Genomic DNA, 14,005 nt, shown 5'->3' on the forward strand with positions numbered 1-14,005 from the left:
CTGGGATTTTGTGATGGTTTTGTGAAACGAGAGGGGAAGTTCAGCACCATGGTTCACCCAAACCTAGACTCGGCACCGTTCGATCTCGTACTGTTTTCATGTGGATCTGAGCTCAGTCAGCATTCAAACTTCCTTGATCTTGTACTGTTTTCCTTGATTCATCTCTCAATCAGGTTGCCTATAGCCCTGCGTAGGCTTTTTTTTAACCCGGTGGGCTGGCACACTTATCAATGTATTGTAGCATGTGAGTCCAATCCCTAGTGCTTAAAATACATTATTCTGTTCATGCATGTATGCATGCAGATTTGGATGTTCTGTATCCTCATAAACAATTTCAGAAAATAATGTTGATATTTGCATGTTTTACAAAAAACCATGCAGCAGGGGTCAAAAGTCCATTCAAATTTGTAGAAACACAGCCAAACTTCATATTTTTGCACAGATCACATCCATATGTTTTATTTTTGTGACACACTGATGCATGACTCAAAACCCTCCGGTCTCCGAAAATGTTTTACTATGCCCATCTAAATCTACAATATTTTTGCATTAGAATTATCTTTTTTTACTTTATCTGACACCTGACACATAGTTTCTTCATCTTTAATAGAGGCCAAAGAAATATACAAATAGTCAGGCAATATTTTGGTGTGCAGCCTGTAGCATTTAAAAGAAAAACTGTAGCTATGTAATTGGTCAGGGCACCATGCCAGGAAAAGCACCACGGTGGAGGCGAATATAAAATTGTAGACTGATCTGGGTGCACTGTAGATAGCCATTGCATCGACGAGGGGATTTTTTATAGCCTATACTACGGGCATGCAGTAGGTTTTATTAGTAAATGTTAGTGTGATAAGTAGTTCTTGATCACCCCCGCCAATTTTCCTGATGCAAGTTGTGCACACATCCCGGTATATCCTGCCTGTAGATGTACGGTGTGGAGCATGGGTTCGACTGGACCATGGCTCCACACAATATTTTCATTTGTGAAACTTATTTCTAAGTGCATCCGTCCGGTTTCCTATAAGTTCAAGATAAATAATTCTTATACTGAGATGATTGTACTAGGGAGAGGCTTGAGGCAAGGGGATCCTATATCCCTGTATCTTTTTCTGCTGTGTGCGGAGGGTTTTTCGGCTACAGCAAACGGAGCAGGCGGGTAGTTTGAGAGGCATCCAGGTGGCTTCGATGGCTCCAACGGTTACCCATCTCCTTTACGCCGATGATTCCTTGGTTCTGTTTGAGGCCAATGCTGAAGGTGCGTCTGAGGTCAATCGTATATTGCAAGCATATGAAGCAGGCTCGGGACAGATGATAAATCAAGACAAGTCGTCTATAATATTCAGTAGGAATACCAAGGTTGCTGCGAAGGATACAGTGATGCTTGCACTGGGGCTTCAACAGGAGACTACCAACGGGAAGTATCTAGGCCTTCCAATGTACGTTGGCCGATCTGTTTCACAGTGCTTCGAATATATCAAGGATCGTTTGTGGTTGAGAATACATGGCTGGCTTGAGAGGTTTCTGTCAATGAAAGGGAAAGAGATCCTGATAAAGTCAGTGGCCCAAGCCATTCCGTCTTACGCCATGAGTTGTTTTGATCTTACAAAAGGGCTGTGTGAGGAGTTAAGTAAAATGATCTGCAAATATTGGTGGTCGCAGCAGACTTGGGAGGAGAAAATGCATTGGGTCGGATGGGAAAAAATGAAGCTATCCAAGGAGGAAGGCGGGCTGGGCTTCCGGGATCTATATTCCTTTAATATATCATTGCTCGCTCGGCAGGCTTGGCGTCTGATTCAATCGCCTGATTCGCTTTGCGCTAGGGTGCTGAAAGCTAAATATTTTCCTGAATGTGACATTCTCTCGGCTACTCCGATGGCCAACATGAGCTATACATGGAGAAGTATTCTCAGAGGACTGGAAGTTGTAAAGGAAGGTTATATCTGGAGGGTGGGGACAGGAGAGAACATTAGGATTTGGTCTGACCCATGGATCCCGAGAGACCATTCCAGGCAGCCGCTGACTAGACAAGGTCCTCATCTGCTGACGAAGGTCTCAGAGCTGATTGATCCGATGTCGTCTGCATGGGATGAGCAGTTGGTTCGACAGACGTTCATACAACCTGATGCAGAAGCAATATTGTCCATTCCAGTCTGCGAGCAGCACGATGATTTCATCGCTTGGCACTATGATACAAGGGGTCTGTTTTCTATCCGCTCTGCTTACCGGGTACACACCGAGATGTGTAACAGACAACTAATCAGACCAAGGGGTGAAAGTACTGATAACTCAGCTTGGAAGAAAGCAGTCTGGTCTGGCATTTGGCGTGTGAATTGCCCTGGGAAAATTCATCATTTCATGTGGCGTTTTGCACACAATAGCCACCCGTTGCATATGAATATTGAGAGGAGAGGTGTTCAGCTTGACACGCGATGTGCTGTTTGTGCCCATATTTTTGAGGATGGAGGGCATTTTTTCTTCCGTTGTAAGCATGTCAAAGCCATTTGGAGGGAGGCAGGTTTAGAGCAACAACGATGCATTCTAATGCAGGCTTCCACGCCGCTGGAAGTCCTAGAAAAGGTACTGTCTATGCCGGAAAAGGACAAACTGATGATTATTTATCTACTGTGGCGCTGGTGGTCAGAAAGGAATAGGATCAAACACGGCGAACGTCGACTTATGCCCAGCTCCCTCGTAAGCCAAGTTTCAGAGATGATTACTGAGTGGCAGCATACAAATATTTCAGAGCATAAGCCCTCTGCGAGAACAAAACCAAGTTGGAAAGTCCCTCCCGCTGATTGGGTGATGATCAATACGGATGCAACTTTTATTAGCGACAGTAGAATGGGAGGGTGGGGATGTATTGCTCGGGGCGCGTCTGGTGATGTCTTGTTTGCTGCGGCGGGTAAGCTAACAAATATTTCTGAACCTCTGCAAGCGGAAACAATGGCCCTTTTGAAAGCATTACATTTGGCGGAGGATTTTGGAATGGGATGAGTTATTTTCAGTACAGACTGCCTGGTCCTAAGTCAAGCTTTCGGCTCAACTTCTGCGGATCGTGCAAGACTGGGGACTCTATTCCCTGAGACAAAGTTTCTGCTCCGTATGGGTTTTATTGAATACAAGGTTGTTTTTCGTCCCCGTGAGTGTAATGTGCCGGCACACTTGCTTGCTGGTCGTGGTGTGAAGCTAGAACCAGGAAGCCAACATGTTTGGCTCACTGGCTTGCCCTCTGACGTAATGGGTGTTGTGGCCGCCGATTTGGTCGAGCCCACTAGCTAATGGAATGCATGGTGTTCCACGTCAAAAAAAAAGTATGGTAGTCAATTTTGTTTGTAGGGTTCAGACTACCTAGTCTTGTGTTTGGTTGAAACTCCAACCCATATTCAAATTGGGTGTTCGATTTTCATAACTAGATAGTCACGATGCTAGCCAAATGTTTGTTGTAGCCTCCATCATATTTTAACACCTATGCTCATCATTTTAGTTTTTAAATTGCTGCAACAAAGTTGAATGGGTTTAAGTTTTCTGGTTATACTACTGCAACTTGCCTTTGACTGAGACACTAGCTACGAGTACTAAACTAGTGTGTCTGCTAATATTTTCTACTCTAACGACCTAGTATGCATCAATCACATGTGCTTACTAAATCAATTAATCACTCTAGACATGCACACCAGTTGAAGCAAGCAAAGGCGCCAACCGCAACCTGTAGTTACTAAGAAAAGGATGTGTTGAGTTGAATTGAACCCCAGTTACAGCCGCTGAAACAAAATGCTATTACTACTCCTCTGTACAACAACAATGTGCTCTGAGTTTCAGAGGAAGTGAGTTGTTCGAAATAGACGTAGAAGAAAATGAAAATAGGTAGTACTATTTTTCAAAGAAAAAAGTAAGTAGGTAATGTTTTTCTTGTCAAGTTCATGCTTCGTAGTTTTGTGTATGTAAGCACGGAAGTAAATGTAAACGTCTAACATTAGCTAAGCATTCTTTGTAATCCAACAATCCAAAGCAAAGGAAAGAAGAGCAGAATACTACAATCTAATAAGCAAGCTGATGTGTAAGCAGTATTCAACAAGTATTACGTACGTGCAGTTCAAAGAAGGACTGGATCGATGGTACCATAGCAGCAGTAGAACAGAAGCAGTAGCAGACTAGCAGTAGTTTAAACACAAATTTAGACATTGCTCAGCGGAAGTACGGCAGCAAACAAATAGCAGTTAAAAGTTAGAATATGTCATCTTATGAAACATTTGCATAACAGTAAGGCAACTACTTCTTATGCTACTTCTTGTAGAGTCTGTCAGGCCTGCATATATTTAGCATCCACCTAAGTTTATGAGTTGACTACTGAAATGGCGTTCATGTCTACTCCCTCCGTCCGTGAATAAGTATACATCTAGATTTTGTTCTAAGTCAAAGTTTTAAAATTTTGACCAAATTTATAGAAAATAATAGTAACATATATGACATCAAATGGGTATATTATCAAAGTACATTTCAAAACGGATCTAGTGATACTAATTTAGTGTCATAATGTTTTTTACTTTTTCCTAAAAAGTTGGTTAAAGTTTTAAAACTTTGACTTAAGACAAAAGCTAGATGTACACTTATTTGCGGACGGAGGGAGTACATTAGTATCCACCTATGTAAACCCAAGCCACATACTCTGAACATATATGGACATGTCTCGGAATTCTGTGTATGCAAGATCTACCCAAATCAGTTTGAAAACGAAGGAAAAGGGGAGGGGGGAGGGCATAGGGTGTAAGGGATCTCACCGAGAAGGACGGGGGGTTGCTAGCTGGAGGGCTCGTTGGCAATTGGAACAGGCCGCTGGGCGACCGCGAGACACGGAGGGGCGGTTGGGGTGTTTGGTCTCTGCCACGGTCGCCTGTCGGCGCTTCACGTCGAGATCAAGCAGACGACGACAAGACACGGGCGATCAGTGTTGATGCATCATCGGAAGGAACGGCGTGGCACAGATTTGGATCTTCATGCATGCATGTGTGTTGTTGTTGAGGCGAGGTGGGGAGCAGATGGAGAGGAAGTGGGAACGTGGGGAGGAGGAGCCGGATCGAGATTTATAGGAAGAGGAGGGCGAGCAACGAGCAGGGAGGCGTTGGATGCCAGAGCGATCCGCGTGAGGCACAACGAGCGGCGGATGGATCAATGGCATGCACAAACGAAAGAAGGGGGTAAACAGAGGAGAAAGCAGCAGCACCTGGCAATTACGAATCTCAAAGCAGCAGCACCTGGCAATTACGAATCGCAAAGCAGCAGCACCTTCATCGTCCTCGTTCTCCGTTATCAAATCCCTAGCCGGCTAGCCCAGACTCGATCCCCAACTTCTCCAACGTCCACAACTCTTGCCGTCGGTGTGCTCCGCCCTAACTGCTCCCCACATCGCCGCCGGCGTGCACCACGACGCCTGACGTGATCCCTCTGCTCGGCGTGATCCATCCCCGTCGGCAACGATGCGTTCGTTGGCGGCCAGCTCGCGGCACCGACGCACCGCCGCCACGGCATGCTCCTCGACGCTGGGCTCAACCTCTCCTGCTCATGGCGTCGTATCCCTGCCGGCACCGGCCTCGTTTGTCGGCAGCCAGATCGCGGCGACGCCCCGGCTGCTTGTACTCGCCGTCCTCGGCGATGCTGCTCGCTGGCGTACTAGGCAGTCTGCACACACCAAGCGTCTCATCGCCGGTGTGTAGCTATGATCACTGCTTCTCGGCACCAGGGAAGATGGAAACAAGTCGCGGGCTATTGGTAAACGTGCGTTGGGCTGGAAGTCAGGACTGCCATGTGTCATGCGCTCGACGTGGTCTCCCGTTTGGCTGGGTACGACCCGGTCGTACAAGATTTTTTTCCGTGCTGGGAGCCCTGCACGCACTATGATGCAGGGCCAACCAGTCGCCACCACCTGTCTCCGTTGGCCCCACAGCTTACTAAATCACATTTTTGTTTCTCTTATAATTTACTCAAAATTCTCTATCTTTGTTTATCCTGGCGGCGGCCATTATTCTACAGAGTTAGCTTCCGCGAGAGAGGATTCCCCAAGGTGAGGTCTGTAGCCCGTGGTCGTGGCCTTGGCCAGCGGCAATACGACAGCGTTTGTGGCTAGCGCCGCCTGCCTCTGGTGAGCCGAAGCGCGAACCAAGGTAGCGGCAGCTGCTCACATGCCGCCATTCCCCGCCTGAGCCGACCAGCTACGTACCTATGAAAAGGTGGAACTGAAGGGCTTGCGACCGCCGGGCGATGAGCTGGATGAAGCATTGCTTCGCCGAGATGCTGCAGGAGGACGTGGATGCGCACATCAAGATTGGAGCTCGATGCAAGCTCCACATGCCGGGGCGAGTGGTAGTTCAACTCATGAGATATAGTCAGGAAGAGTGTATACACATTCACAGATGTTAACCCATGTACGAACTGAAGTTTGATGTCCAGCTTCACCTATCCATTCTAATTTGTTTTCAATCACCTAATTGCAGTTAAGCTCCAGAAAATCATCGTAATGCAGCGCATCACACTCGTCATGCTCGGGCTGGAGGAGGAAGAACCCATGCTCCTCCCCCTCGGACTCCAACGACTCCGCCGCGCAAGGCCATTCGCTCCCCTTGACGGCCTGGTACTACGTGACCACTCTCGCCCGCGTGAAGTCCCTCTAGGCCAAGCTAACAAGCAGCTCCTCCTTTTGTTAAACTGTGTTCCAGCCACGATTGCCATGTTGAGAACGATGTTGGCACCCCGACTATCACCGGCAAGGAAGATTCGGCCAGCATCGCCGTGCTCTAACAGTCATGGGTCGCGGCCCAGCTGAGCATTGTCCAGGAATCCTCGTAGGCTGCAGAGACCGGGTGCTTCGGCGCGAGGCGGTAGTCGACTAACACAGACACAGCCAGGACATCGGCCTTGGAGATGACGAAGTTGAGATGCCCGTGGTACATCTCCGACACGGCTGAGACGAGGACCAGGCCGCCGCTGGGATAAGGAAAGATAGAGAATTTTGAGTAAATTATAAGAGAAACGAAAATGTGGTTTAGTAAGCTGTGGGGCCAACGGGGACAGGTGGTGGCGACTGGTTGGCCCTGCAGCATAGTGCGTGCAGGGCTCCCAGCACGAGAGCACGAGGTCGGGCTCTCGTGCTGGGAGCCCTGCACGCACTATGCTCCCAGACAATGAAGTGGACTGGGATTATATCAACATCATGATGAACTTTAATTGAAGGGTACAAAATTGATTGGCTGAAAAAGGTAAGCATGTCGGATGGGGTAACTGAAGACGTACTTAATCGTATGCTGCATTGTGATTGAATTCTAACTTGTTTTTTCCTTGAATTAAAATCCAGTTGATGTTCCCAGTGCTTTTCATGGACTGCTGGTCATTATACATTCTCGATACTGCAAAGAAGGTTGTGATGGTGCTTGACCCAACCGAGACAGGTCCGACAGATGAGATGAAGAGGAAGCACGAGGCATTAGCGAGGAAGTTCCGGTTTAGATTCTGCCACCTGTCCAATGTCATGTTCGGTGCAGGGTTGGTCGAGACGACTGGCTGGACATTTGTGTACCCCCTGGTGGCGCAGCACGAACCATGCATGAGGTGAGTTCATCTCTGTGGATCATGAAAAAGGAAAAAAGAAAATGCCTGCCTTGACACTAATATCCGTGCACCATGCTAGTACAGGATAGCGGTGTGTATGTCATGCACTACATTCTGGAGTTCACTGGTCTTTACCTTCGTTCAATGCTTACCCAAGTAAGATATGGCAAACTTGTGGTTGTCTGAAAAGTATGAATATATAACCGAGTTGGTGACTGAATCATTTGTTTGTCGTGTGTTTTTCAGCAGGTACAGCCTGAGCACCTAAATAAGAAAGAAAATTGCATACGAGGCCGTGATCATGAAGGGGAACAAGGGAGATATCCTGTATTTCCTGCACAACGAAATCGTTGGCTGTGCGCGTGCTTCTCCGTGGAATTGCCCGTTTACGTTGATGCCCCACACCCGTTTGTAGGTGAATAGGCTATGGGCCTGCGTTAAGTTTTTACCCAAGAGACCTAAGCAGACTAATTAAAACTACGGACGTGCGAGCAAAGTTGTATGGAGAGATTGCCCTCTATCTGAATTCACAGTGTCATAACTATTGCGATTTGTGCTCTTACTAAACGTGAAAGGCTTGCACGGCTGTGTTTATGGCAAAAAAAAATGCCTGACTGAATTTCTAAATGTACAGATTTGGGCTATTTGATTGAGCAACTGCCGTGAGTGCTTGGTGAAAACTTCGATAAGACTCCCTCTCAGACGTGTGCTTTGCACGTAAGATGCATTGAGTGGTAAGGGGGATCGCCGTGAAATTCCTTAGTGTATTGCTGACCGTAGATGGGGCAGAAAATTGAGACATGTAGATGTCCAGGATACGATTTTTTTGAGTAAAGCTTAACTCCCCAGTTAAATACTACTCGTCTCCTGGACATCTGCCACTGCTTTACTCAAAAATATCGTATGTACTCAATTGTCTGTAACAGCTGCCACATATGAAAATATCTGACGTGGGAAAGAGAGAAAGGTCATGTACAACAGTATCTACTCAGCTGTCTGTAACAGCTGCCACATATGAAAATATCTGACGTGGGAGAGAGAGAAAGGGTAAAACGGCCAAGCCTGTCTGCAAAAATACCGACGATCTAATCCCACATAAATCGCTGCTTACAGATGGCCTTTCCCCCCGTTGTACGAGTCTGTCGAACGTCCTGGGCTGCTGAGATCTCATGTTTTGTGTGCCAGATATTTAGGAGCAGTTGGAGTTTGATAGCCCGCCTACTAGACACCCTATTGATGCGTTTAGTTTTGATGGTGTCTACAGATAATGTGTACAGATGCTATAGACACCATCCGTCTATACCAATGTACATGCCCTCATGCGTACACCGTTTGATATTTTTTGCTGAGGTCGGTTGCTGGCCTATAAATAGAGGGATTAGCTATCAGTTTGTTTCATGTTCTTGGATCGTGCTCTCCCCTCCTACTCTGATGGTGCGCCGTGATGCCCGTGCTCCTCGCCATCGTGGTCGCCCATGTACGACCCATAGTGGGATTTCTGGTGCTAGTCGTATTGGTCGCGCTGGCGTTGGTGGTTCTCATGGTTCTGTACGTGCTTCGTCTGCTGGAGGTGTCTACTTGGGGGTAGTTTCTGATCGTTCATGTTCGCGTCCACGGTCTACTGTGTTCGGGCGGCGGCGAGGTCACCGGGCAGTTGACCCTTTATTGGATCTCCCTTCTATTGGTTCTTCTCATAATGGTGTGTGGTTTGCATTATTGTTTATATTGTTTTTGTAATTTTCTACTACTTAGTTGTTGTATTGTGATGTGATGACTAATTATTTACGTGTTGTTTTTTTAGAAGATGGATTTGCATCTTTGTGTGCTCGGGAGGCACGTCGCCGTCGACAAGAAATCCGTATGGGAAAGCGACCTGTTGATTGTACTCAGGGTTGGTTTACACTTAGGTTTTTAGTGTACTTTTTTGTGTTCTCATTGATTTTGTATAATTAGGTGTTTCTGTTTGTTTTATATTGCAGGTGTATATTCGTTTACTTTCTCCAATGGTGTATCATCACTTCCAATTTCTGATTCTCATTTTGGTATGTTATCTTTTCGATCTGTTTATTTGGTGTACGTATTTTTTTCTTCTGTTTTCAGAGTTTCCCTTTTTTCCTTTTTTTTGCAGGCCAATTGAATGACAGGGATGTTGTTGAGATTGGTGTCCAGGTGGTTGAAACAGGTGGTGGTGAGTGTGTTGACACTTCTGTGGATGCGCCATCTGAAAATTCAACTCTTCACGACCATCAGTTTGGCAATGAGTTGATAGTTGTTCCTCCACGTGTTGTCCCATTGTTGAGCATGGGTCCTCATGACAGGCCGACCCTTTTAGGTTTGTTTCATTATATACTGGTGTTTGTGTTTTTTAAATATTTTTGATATCTGTTCATGTGATTCATTAGTGATACTTTTGTTATATTTAGTCCTAGGCACACCTATTTTGGATCACTTGGATACTTTGTACAATCGGCGCAAACGCAAGTTGATTCGTGATTTTCGATCAGGAAGAAAAAAGGTATCCATTTACTGCTACAATGTTCTCTACTACTGATCTGTAAACGATGTTTAATTACTTTGTGGTTTTAGCATGCTTATGTTTTTTTATTACAGTTCGACCGATGCAGCCGCCTTTTCCTAAGGAGTATATTTGTTTACTTAAAGGTAATATTTTGTGTTTGCTTCTATTTTTTTATATGGGTCTCCTTGGTTGTTCCGATTTATTAAATGTACTAATTTATAACTTTTGCCAGTTGTTTCACGGGGGAGGTCTTATTATGGTGCGCCAGGTTTTACCTGTCGGAAATGTGGGGCATTTTATTGGTTTCATGAAGGGTCCACACGTCATAAGGATGCTAATCCTCGACAGCCTATTTATACCGGTTGCTGCCAAGATGTCAAGATTTCTTTGCCAAAGTTTGCTTATTGGCCCTGTCCGTTGAAGGATTTACTTCGTTTCAATGGTGGCCTTGTTTGTGCCCGTTTCATGCGCTTGATTAGACATTATAATTCTATGTTTTGTTTCACATCTCTTGGTGCTCAAATTGATCACAGTGTTAACTTTGGGGGTGGTCCATATGTATTTAAAATGAACGGGGTCGTTTATCACAGGATCGGTCCTCTTATTCCTTCTGAAGATGAAAGCCCTAAGTTTGCACAGCTATATATTGTTGATTCAGCTGATGAAGTCAAAAGTAGAATTAATGTGTTCGATCGTGAAGGTGATAGTTCTCTTGAGCCTGATCCAAAGATAGTAGCGAGCCTCATTGATATGTTGAATAGGCATCATCGTTTGGTACACAAATATGGAATTGCTCGCCAAAATTTGTCTTCTCCTGATGGGCCAAAGGTTTCTATTCGCTTCTTAGGAAATGATGGCGGGCCTCACGGCACACGTTTTTCTGGTTCAATGGCCTCTGAGGTGGCTGCTGTGATTGTTGGTGATCTTACTCCTGAGCGCAAGAAATTTGATGTGGTTGTAGAGACACATGCTGGTATGTTGGAGCACGTATCTTCTCTCAATTCTAACCTTATGGCTCTACAATACCCCTTGATTTTCCCATATGGGGATAAAAGTTATCATTTGGGTATTAAATATGTCAACAACGATGATGATTCTTCCAATGTGAATACATGTGGTGTTCTGTTTGAAGAGACACCTGATACTGGTGCTATTGTGCCTCTGCGTTCTAAAGTGCTACGGAGCCAAGTTTCTATGTTGGAATATTATGGTTATTATCTTCATTATCGTGAGGGGGAACCAAATCCTTATACTAGTTGTGGGCGACTCAGTCAACAGGTGGCTGTCAATGCTTATTCTTGTGTTGAGTCGGACCGTTTGGAGTATCATTTTTGGAATCAGGACAATTTACGATCTGAGACTTACCAGGGAATATCTGATGCAATTGGAGAAGGTAGTTCTACTGGAAAGAATGTTAGTGTGCAATTTATATTGCATGGAAGTTTTACTGGTGGGCGTCGGTATATGGTTTTAAATTATCATGATGGAATGGCTATTTGTCGTGAATATGGTGCTCTAGATTTATTCATCACTTTCACATGTAATCCAAAGTGGCAAGAAATTGTTGATGCTTTTGCTTCCGAGCCTGGACAGGTTCCTGCTGATCGACCTGATATTGTTACACGCATTTTCAACATGAAGTTTGCTGAATTTCTAACTGATGTGAAAAATGGTTCGCTTTTCGGTCCTATTCAAGCATGTAAGATACATTTCCATGCTAATTTTTAAAATCTTACTTTTTACTTATTTATTTTGATATTTAATGCCATCCTGTCTAGCTTCATGACTTGGATTCTGTTTTTTCAGCAAAATATTTGATACATTTATTTTGTTTCATGTAGATTTGTATGTTGTAGAATTTCAGAAGAGAGGTCTTCCTCATACTCATACATTAGTTTGGTTGAAGGCCAGTACCAAGGATCCTTCTCCATCTTTTATCAATGAGCTAATTTGTGCTGAATTACCAGACCCTTTGGTGGATCCTCTTGGATATGCTCTTGTGGACGAATTTGTGGTACATGGTCCATGTGGAGTGCACAATGATAAATGTGCATGCATGAAGAATAATAGTTGTTCCAAGAGGTTTCCAAAACCTTTTAGTGATGAAACAATGGTTGATGACGTCGGATTTCCTGTTTACCGTCGTCGCCACGATGGTCGTTATGTGCTCAGAAAGAAGGGCACTCTACAGCTTGGAAATGAGTGGGTTGTTCCCTATAATATGAAGCTGCTTAAACGTTTTGAAGCTCATATAAATGTTGAATGGTGCAACAAAACAAATCTTTTAAAATATTTGTTCAAGTATCTTACAAAGGGGCATGATGTTGTACGAATGTGTATTGAAACCATCAATGAACGAAGAGGTGTTTTTACTGTTCCATTTCCTACTGGTAGAAATGAGATTGACGATTACATCAAATGCAGGTTCGTATTGATATTTTACTTTTTTGTGCAATTAACTTTTGTTATATTTTCTTTTATTTGTGTTTTTTATTTTATGTATATTGAGTTGTTAAAATTGTTTTTGTTACTCTTGTGCCAAGGTACCTATCTGCATGTGAAGCTCTTTGCAGAATGTTTGCCTATGATATTCATGGACGACCGCCTTCAGTTGAGAGATTAGTTGTTCATCTTCCTAATATGAACAGAGTTATTTTCAGTGAGGAAGCCAATCTTGATGGAGTATTAAATAATCCATCTGCTTTGAAGACAATGCTGACTGAATGGTTTGTTGCAAATCATAAGCACAGGTCTGCTAGATCGCTTACGTATTTGGAATTTCCAACTCAATGGGTTTGGAATGCTAGCGACAAGCTATGGACAAAGAGAAAACAACAAAAAAGCTTGGCAGCAAGATAGGTCGTATTTATCATGTACATCCTGGTACCGGTGAATTGTTCTTTCTTCGGATGTTGCTCATGGTTGTTCCTGGTGCTACTTGCTATGAGGATTTGAGAACACACAATGGTCGACTTTATGATACTTTTAGGGAAGCATGTCAATCCAGAGGATTAGTAGGTGACGACAACGAATGGTTTAAGTTATTTGATGAAGCTATCATATGGGCAAGTGTATTTCAGTTGAGGCATCTTTTTATGACCATTCTTCTTCACTGTGAAGTTGGAAATGGTCGTGCTCTTTTCGATCGGTTTTGGCCAAGTATGGCCGAAGATATATCACTTAGGCTGTCTAGAACTTTGGATAATCCTAGGCATAAAGTGCCGAAAGATTCTCCACAAGATCAACTCCTTTGTGAGTTATCTTCTATGTTTATTAAAAATGGATCGTACCTTTCTTCTTTCAACTTAACATCACGCAAGATACCTATCAAGAATGAATGCTTAAACAGGTTGATTCTTGAAGAGTTAAGCTATGATGCAGCTAAGTTGGCTATCGAATCAGAATCACTGTATCAAAAATTGAATGATGAACAGAGAAATATATACTTTGAAATATTGGGTGCTGTTCATGCAAACAAAGGAGGAGTATTTTTTGTTTCTGGACATGGTGGCATTGGGAAAACTTTCCTTTGTAATTCAATTATTGCTGCCCTTAGGTCTGAAAAGCAAATAGTGCTCGTCGTTGCCTCATCTGGAGTGGCATCTCTTCTATTACCAGGTGGCTGAACTGGACACTCAAGGTTTACAATTCCACTTGACGTTCATGAACAGAGTCAATGTGGTATATCAAGAAGTTCTATGTTGGCCGGGTTATGCCAGAGGGCATGTCTTATTCTATGGGATGAAGCTCCAATGACTCATCGTTGTTGTTTTGAAGCTTTGGATAGAACATTGAGGGATGTTCTTTCAGCTGAGAATGAAGAAAATCGGTTGTTACCATTCGGAGGAAAGACATTTTTATTCGGTGGTGATTTTAGACAAATTT

The 14,005-nt window shown here is 44.2% G+C and overlaps 1 protein-coding gene across 1 annotated transcript; it reads left to right on the top strand.

Annotated features, from left to right (window-relative positions):
• The first annotated feature begins 9,046 nt into the window (after positions 1 to 9,046).
• On the top strand, positions 9,047 to 13,746 carry LOC147962384 (uncharacterized). Its single transcript, XM_087534178.1, has 12 exons — positions 9,047 to 9,172; positions 9,404 to 9,497; positions 9,582 to 9,644; positions 9,731 to 9,934; positions 10,026 to 10,117; positions 10,213 to 10,263; positions 10,353 to 10,481; positions 10,544 to 11,398; positions 11,489 to 11,819; positions 11,962 to 12,544; positions 12,664 to 12,870; positions 13,470 to 13,746. The coding sequence occupies exons 1-12, from the start codon at positions 9,047 to 9,049 to the stop codon at positions 13,744 to 13,746; spliced, it is 3,012 nt and encodes a 1,003-aa protein (XP_087390304.1).
• Positions 13,747 to 14,005: the final 259 nt, after the last annotated feature.

This window comes from Triticum urartu, chromosome 7A (genome assembly GCF_056163025.1).
Source record: "Triticum urartu cultivar PI428250 chromosome 7A, HENAU_Tu73, whole genome shotgun sequence".
In the NCBI taxonomy this organism is placed as follows: Eukaryota; Viridiplantae; Streptophyta; class Magnoliopsida; order Poales; family Poaceae; genus Triticum; species Triticum urartu.

Excerpts from the sequence above, each read along its gene's own strand:
- LOC147962384 (XM_087534178.1), top strand. The coding sequence starts at position 9,047 with ATGCCCGTGCTCCTCGCCATCGTGGTCGCCCATGTACGACCCATAGTG. Across the intron at positions 9,498-9,581 it reads GTTGATTGTACTCAGGGTTG|GTGTATATTCGTTTACTTTC; the intron begins GTTTACACTTAG and ends TTTATATTGCAG. Across the intron at positions 10,264-10,352 it reads GTATATTTGTTTACTTAAAG|TTGTTTCACGGGGGAGGTCT; the intron begins GTAATATTTTGT and ends AACTTTTGCCAG.